This window comes from Tachysurus vachellii, chromosome 4 (assembly GCF_030014155.1).
Source record: "Tachysurus vachellii isolate PV-2020 chromosome 4, HZAU_Pvac_v1, whole genome shotgun sequence".
Lineage (NCBI taxonomy): Eukaryota > Metazoa > Chordata > Actinopteri > Siluriformes > Bagridae > Tachysurus > Tachysurus vachellii.
Genome location: NC_083463.1, coordinates 23,814,567 through 23,822,591, shown reverse-complemented (window position 1 = coordinate 23,822,591; position 8,025 = coordinate 23,814,567). Strand labels below are relative to the sequence as shown.

Below are 8,025 nucleotides of genomic sequence, written 5' to 3'. Positions count from 1 at the left end.
AGTGTCTAATTTCAGTATGACTACAGTCCTGTTTATTTGATGTGGCATTGTCCTCTTTAAAAGCATTTATCTGATTATCTGGTTCTTCTTTATAGTTTACTATGCCGTCAAAATTTGTGTCATTCAGATCAGTGTCCTCCATTATGTTTACATATTTCCTTTATTCTCCTTTTTCTTTGAAAAAGTGGTTCTTCCCTTGCAGTTAGTACAATACTTACCATATGCTGGACACTCAATTGTCTTGTGCTGTGTGCCACACCTTTTACAGGAAAATTATTCCTTCTTTTTAGACAAAATTTGTGCCGGCCATGTGCCTGGCAGGCTCTGGACTTGAAACAGCATCAACAACTATACTGTCATTCATTTTGCCACTATCCATTGTCATTTCACTAAATGTTTGCAGGTGTTTGTGACATAATTCACTGGTATTACAAATCTTGATGGCTCCTTCCTTCCACTTTGCTCAGCAGTCTCTCTCTGATCGTTTAATTTCCAATGCCAAACATGATCTCATCCTGAATCATAGAGTCCATCAATACATCAAAATTGCATGATTGTGCTTTTAATTTCAAATCGGTGAGAAGACTGGCAAAGGTTTTGCCTTGCTGCTGCACTCAAGAACATAAGATATATCTTTTGCATATCTTGTTCTTCTTTGGAGAACAGTTAGCATCAAATTTGGAACCACGTCCAGTTTCATATGATCCTCATTATCAGCAAAAGCGAATGTATTGTATACCTCCACAGCTTGTGGATCAGCTATGGATAGCTCAGCTATGGTCTGTCTTTGAATCCAATCCCAGAGTCTCACTGTGAAGTTGAAACCGTTGCTTGAAAGCATGCCAATTGCTCTCAACATTGCAGGTTAACTTTAGGCTCTCCGGTGGCTTCAAACCATCCATCGTGTCGCTTTTCACAATCAGCTCTACTCCTCGTAGTAATTGCAGCAGTTTCACTCCAGGTACCATGTTTTGTTCTCCTGAAAAATGACACTTTAAATATTTTTGTTATTTCATTTATTAAACCCAAACCAGAAATTGTACACAGTACTTCTTAGTCTATTATTTTACTGCTTTACCTTCCGCCACTAGGTGTCAGTAGTGTCACCTATTTCGATAGAAACATAGCTACAAAACTGCAACTCACTACAGTTTTATATGTCCACAAATAAAAACTGGCAATTGCAAACACGATTTGCAAGTTGTTTTGTAATTAGTCGGAAAAAAATGCTTCCATATAATATAGACAAGCAGAGTAATAAGATAAATGTCCCATTTCTGTTATACTAAATATCAACATTCTGCAACAAATGTCTAATTATATTAGTGGACTCTTGTATAAAACACCAATCATTGGGACTTTAAGTTTGAAACAGCAATAGCTTCACAAAAGACGTTTTCATTTGTCTGCCACGTGATTGCGCATAGTGGTTGTGTGATCTTTGTGTGGTGAAGCTAAATAACATTCTACATATCTTGACAAACTGCCTGTAGTGCAAATTGTTTAAAGATCCTGGAAATAAGCGCAGATCTCGCGATCTGTATACGCTATGCTGGAAGAAGTTTCGAAAAAGAACGGTTTATTAAAATCTCCGAAACTGCGCAAACACACCGTTAGTATTGTGCGTGAACACATCCATTATTTTGAAGGAGGCGGAAGTTGTAGCATGAGCAGTTTCAGCGTGTGAAAACATCGTAAATACCCATTCATTTTGATTTGTGGGAAAATGGGCTTGCTTTCAGGTGGCTTGGACTGACTGTAAACGTCGGGTAGGTGTTCGTTTAATGTACAAAGTTGCCTGGTTTGTTTAGTAGCCCGTGTTGCTAGCTAGCTACCGAGCTATCGCTAACTATTTTATTTAGCACTGTGGCATTGAGAAACGGGCCTTTTGTTACTTAGTGAACAAAACCAGACGTTTTCAGATATTTTGTTTAGTTGTGTAAAACTGAACGAGATATTAGTTTATTAACTTTTGTGTGCAAACACTTGTGTGTGAAAAATTCATAGTGGTAGATCCGTTACTAAGTAACCAGATGGCCGATTAGTTTATTTTTATTATTTACAAATTACATGAGGCGTAACAAACTCTATAAGATCCTAATAACGTTTTCGGATTACATTTGAACAACTGATTGACCCCATGGTATAATGATCCAGTTCTAACAGTTACACAGCCACAGTGTTATTCTCGAGATCAATCATAAAATCTCTTCTTTTCTCTTTTCTGGGTGAACATAAACAATGAATATCATAATCACAACCATCCAAAGGTCAACTAACTATTAGAGACCTATTCTTGTATCAGTCTGAATCAGAAAGTGTCTAAAGACTAAATCCAGTCAGCAGTCAAAATATCTTGCATACCCCAACCAGGTGGGAATAAATGAACAGAATGGGTTAATTTGCTGAGATTCCTGTATAAATATTTACCACACGACATGAACTCGAAATCTGAAGGTTGAATGCTGAATCTGATTGGTCAGAAATTCTGCATTATTTTCTTATAACAGCACAAGCAGTTCCAGCTGTAACACTGTTCCTCAACTTTAACTATTTACTGTTAAAATGTGTTGCATCATAATCATTAATAAATGAATTAAATATTGGCAAATTGCTGTTGTATAAGCAGAATAACACACACCAAACTGTGCTGTTGTGAAAAATTAATGCACATTTAAAAAAAAAAATTGTTTTCAAGTATATGAAAATGGCACTTGGACACTGGACAAAGCTGTATTTCAAAGTTGGATACTCTGTATGATGCATGAGTATGCAAACTGTAATGCAAACATTTCACTTTCTGGGTGTAAAAATTCATTAATTATTTTATGGACGTCAGAGAATATTTCAAGAGTTGTTTACTTTAACATGGTACTTTAACATCAGTACAAATAAAGGGGCTATTGATAAAAGTAAATTAGTTCAGCTTAATATATGACGTCAACAGAGCTCCCATTTAAGTATATTTAGAAAAATCTTAATTGTCTTTGCATACAGAGAATTGAGAATTTTCAAATTTTGCACGTAAATAACACAAATGCTGCATCTAAGAATGCATTAATATGAAATATGCTGTTCATTTATTAAAAATCAAATTAAGCTTGTTTAAGGTTACAGATCAGAACTAAATACTACAACAATTAGTCATGACTATGATTAAAAAATATTGCTATGGAACAGTTAGTTTACTGAAATGTTGTTTGCCTTTATGAATTTTAATTATGTAATTTGTATTGTTGTCTTTCCACAGGTACCACATTAAATTTGCAGATTGCAAGAGAAGTCTAATCTGGATACCATTTTAAAGTCAGCAGACCTTGAACAATAGTCAGGTCTGCCATTTCTGGCTCACACATGAGCACAGGCTACCTCTTTAACTGTGCTGAGTGCCATGCCTGACCGGGATAGCACGTACCTGGTAGGTGGTGGTGGGGGCAGCAGTGGAGGTGGTGCTGGCACAGGGGTAGGGGAGGAAGTAGGTGCTGGGTCTGGCTTGACTGGAGGTTCAGACGGTCGAGGGGGAGTTGGGGGAAGCTCAACTGTTGGGAACACTGTTTCTGGGGCCATGGGATGCAGCGGTGCCCTGGGAAATGGCCACACCTGCAGTGGAGCCAGTGGCAGCTTTGGCTCTGGTTCGCCATCAGAGGGTGTTTGCCGTGACTTCTTACGGAATGTGTGTAAGCGTGGCAAGCGCTGTCGTTTCCGCCACCCAGACTTCAATGAAGTACCTGACCTTGGTGCACAGAAGAATGAGTTTGTATTCTGTCATGACCACCAGAACAAAGAGTGTGTGCGTGCAAACTGCCGTTTTGTGCATGGCTCCAAAGAAGATGAAGACTACTACAAGAAGACTGGTGAGCTCCCACTTTGGCTACGGTGGAAAGTGGCAGCAGGCCTGGGCCTGTCGCTTACTGACCTGCCACAGAATCGTGGTGAGGCACCGATATGCAGAGACTTCTTGAAAGGGGAATGTCAGCGGGGTAACAAGTGCAAGTTTCGTCATGTGCGGAAGGACCATGAGCACGAGGCTTCCCGATTCAGTGCAGTGGGTATGATGGGTGTCTCAAGTGGGGTGGGTGGAATAGTGAATTCAAGCGGTGGAGGTGTGACTTGTGGTGGGGTATCGGGATTGGTTGGAGCAAATGGAGGGAGTCTGATGATAGGGATGGGAAGCCCCAACATTGGAGGGTGCAGGGATCAAGGATTGTGTGGTGGAGGAGGAGGAGGTTCCATGGGAAGTTGTCTTTCCCTGGGGGCTTCTGGACAGCGGCGATATGACCGGGGTTCCTGTTCAGTTTATGAATCACTGTTTGAGAATGGACTGTTTGATCCTGGCCCATTGGAGAGCCCTGTTGATCATGCAGCTCTTCAGCTGAAGAGAAGACGGTTGGAAGGGCTTCGACTGGCTGATGGGACTGGGGGAGGTCACTATGATTTAGGGGTGCAGGCTGCCCTTTCCACCAGGCCCATAGAGTATCGCCTATTAGAGGAGGAAAATGCTTTGCTGAGGAAACGAGTGGAAGAGCTAAAGAAACAGGTGAGGAGTAGAAATTGTGCAGCTTTAATGCACTGGTTCCAAATCCTAAACCTGCAATATCCCTCCATTAACACACCCATGTAGAGTTTGCCCTGTAAAGAGCAGATGAATAAAGTGTGGTGGGCTACCTCTTTTGTGTGAGTTGCCATACTGTTTAGTTTTATGCTTTTATTTATTCCTGGGGATTAGTAAAGTAAAAATCACTATTTATGGAGTCTTGTTAAAATTCAGTTTGCTCTAAAGCACAAAATTTCTTGCTCCTTTTTCTCAGCTTTGAACAGACTATTTCTAGTTCTGTTCTAGTGCCTTTTGCTATGGGTAAATTTCAAAGAGAAATTAGATTTTGGTATTCCCAAAAAAAAAATACTGTATACCACAAATGCAACCAAAGCAAATATTGAGACAAATACAATGTTCTTTAAAGGCCTAGTCAGTCACCTGACCTCAACCCGATTGAGTATTCTTTTCACTTACTGAAGAAACACATTATTTGGTGATGTCAGTGGGTTCCATACTTCAGGATTGCAACCAAGTATTAATAATGCTTATATTTATGCTTTTGTTAGTTTATTATTTACACTTTTTGTTACTGTTACTACTTAAAACATTTTTTAAGTCATAATTAAAGCTGAATGACAGCTTACTGTATTGTGACCTTTCTTTATGCACATACTTTTATAATGTGTGCGATTTGACAGTGGGTATACTTTACAGCTGTGCATATGGATTCAAGATAAATAAATAATTTCTTGTGCATAGGGGTGAGTCTTGCACACATTTTTAGTTATTGTTTTATGAATGCGTTGATAAATGAGACCCATAATATGCTCCACTTCTTAGGTCTCCAACCTGATGGCTACCAATGAAGTCTTGCTGGAGCAAAATGCTCAGTTCCGCAGCCAGGCAAAGGTCATGACCTTGTCTTCAACACCAACACCATCAGAACAGAGTCTTGCTCCACCTGTTGGTTCAGTGAGCTCCTACAACCATGGCATTGCACAGACTCGCACAACTTTGAGCAGTGCTGGGCTACAGCCACGTGTTGTAACCCAGCAGGAACTGGTGGCACCTGCTGGTGCCCCTGCTGGTGCCCCCCCAGCCAATGCTGCACCCCCACCTGCTGCACCCCCTCCTCCTCCACCCCATCTGAATCCTGAGATTGCTCCACTCTCAGCTGCGCTTGCTCAGACTATTGCGCAAGGAATGGCACCACCTGTTTCTATGGCATCTGTGGCAGCTTCTGTGGCCCCAGTTGCTGTCTCCATGGCGCAGCCACTGCCAGGAATCACCATGAGTCATGCCACGACGCCGATAATATCATACCCCATTGCCAGTCAAAGTATGAGGATCACTACCATGCCACATTAACAGAAACTCAAATATATGCAATAAATCCTGTAAATATTTTTTCTCGCACCAAAGTTGTGGTGCAGTTTTACAAATGAAGTACTGTATACAGTATTCACATAAACAGTTTCTCTGCTAAAATTTCAGAAACTGCAACACCAGCAACTTGAGGAAACTTCAAGAACATACTTGTTTTTTTTTTTGTTTTTTTTTATTAATTTATCAGTCTTCTTGGTAACTTGACCAGTTTGTTTTATTCCATACAGTTGATTAAAGTGTTTGCTAAAGGTGCATATTTTTACATTTTGAGTGGACAACATGGACGTTTGTCAGGAAAAATGTACGTTTGCTTCTTAGTAGTTGGCACTCAGTTGTTTTATTGGTTTTGTTCTGTGTTATCATTTTTGATCTTTTTAGATAAATGGAATAAAGGATCAACATGTCTAAAATTTATGGTAATTGTTCTTTGCAGGGGTTTGTATACTGTGTATATTCCAGCACAATCTTGGAATTTTTTCACTCTATATGTACACTATATAATCATTCTCTATGTACACTATATGGGGCCTCCCCCAAAGTGTTTTCACAAATGTGGAAGCAAGCAATTGCTTTGAATGTCTTTGTATTTTATAGAATTTAGATTATCTTTCTCTTGTTACAAAAGCCTATACATGTTATTGCATAATCATTGTCCAGTGTTTTGTCAAGGACAAAACACTTCTAATTTCTTTAGAAGAAATTAGGTGTCCTTTACAGAACCCTGATCTCAGTTGCACTCAATTGCAGCTGCATACTAGGGCTTTAAAGGGGGAACAACTCTGTGCCCGTTGTTTTGGAATAGGATGTTCAATACATAGGTGTCTACACACTTTTGGACATAGAGCATAAATGGATAAAAAATGTCTATACACTCCTGTTAAAATAGTTCAAATTGACAAGAATTGGCAACAACTATAATAAAGGAAAAAAACCAAAAGATTCACATACCAGGGGCCCGTTGCACAAAAGTAGAATTAAGACATCCAGGATAAATGATTGAGCTGAGCTCAATAAATCCAAAACAAGTGCGTCCAGGCTTAATTGGTTGCACAAAGACCAAGCCAGGATGAGCAGACACGGATTCATCAAGCCAGGTGAAACCAATCCTGGATATGTGCGCGCTCACGGCTCGTTCAAACAGACCCGCCACCGATCACAGATTCACTGATTCACCATGGCAACTAGAGCGGCGTACTTTTCCCTGTCGGAGGCACAAATCCTCATGGAGGCATATGAGGAGGTAAAAGACATAATTAAGAAGAAAGGCAACACCGCCACAGTGATAAAGCAAAGAGAAAAAGCGTGGCAAGGTATTGAAGACCGCCTGAATGCGTAAGTAGTGCACAATTACACACTCACTGCTCCGCTGAAACATCACAATCACAATCCAAATAGTTAATTCACATATCCAAAAAACGCAGTTGTACTCTGATTATGAAACAGTTGGATTTTTAATTGAAATGGACTGCAGATATGAGTGAAATTGTGTAAAGTAACTCCATCACACTGCCTTACATTATTACTACACTCACTAGTACGGTTTAATCTTAGCCATTGTACTCTGCTTCTTATGTTGTCCACCGATTTTTCTGTGTTCTGCTTTTATTAATGTAAAGCTGCTTTGAAACAATGAAACAATTGTGAAAAGCCCTATATAAATAAAATAAAATTTAATTGAATTGAATAAATAGATGAGCTAATAATAATCACTTTAATTTATATAGCGCCTTTCAAAGGACCCAAGGTTGCTTGCTCACTGACTCCATTGAATGTTCTTGTGTGATAAAGAAAGTGTCTCTTTTTGTGTGTGGTGTGGTGTGTGTGGTGTGTGTGTGTGAAACGGTCCACTTTTTACATCATGGTTGTGTCAAGAATATCACTGTGTTTATGAGGTAGTAATGATGATATTTTGTGTTGGCAGGTGAATTCTCTGGTGTGTTGCTGGGAGACAGGGGGTATGGCTGCCAGCCTTTTCTCCTGACACCTTTCACAGACCCCCAGGAAGCACAGCAGGACTACAACCATGCCAGAACCAGGGCCAGAGTTGAAATTACCTTTGGCCTCCTGAAGCCACGCTTTCACTGCCTTCACAAATTAAGGGT

General features: G+C 40.0%; 1 protein-coding gene across 1 annotated transcript; it reads left to right on the top strand.

Moving 5' to 3' along the window:
• The first annotated feature begins 1,418 nt into the window (after positions 1-1,418).
• On the top strand, positions 1,419-6,333 carry zc3h10 (zinc finger CCCH-type containing 10). Its single transcript, XM_060868420.1, has 3 exons — positions 1,419-1,769; positions 3,251-4,537; positions 5,378-6,333. The coding sequence occupies exons 2-3, from the start codon at positions 3,392-3,394 to the stop codon at positions 5,903-5,905; spliced, it is 1,674 nt and encodes a 557-aa protein (XP_060724403.1). The 5' UTR covers positions 1,419-1,769; positions 3,251-3,391; the 3' UTR covers positions 5,906-6,333.
• Positions 6,334-8,025: the final 1,692 nt, after the last annotated feature.

Coding starts and splice junctions, on each gene's coding strand:
- zc3h10 (XM_060868420.1), top strand. CDS start 3,392: ATGCCTGACCGGGATAGCACGTACCTGGTAGGTGGTGGTGGGGGCAGC. Junction 4,538..5,377: donor TGGAAGAGCTAAAGAAACAG/GTGAGGAGTAGA, acceptor TCCACTTCTTAG/GTCTCCAACCTGATGGCTAC.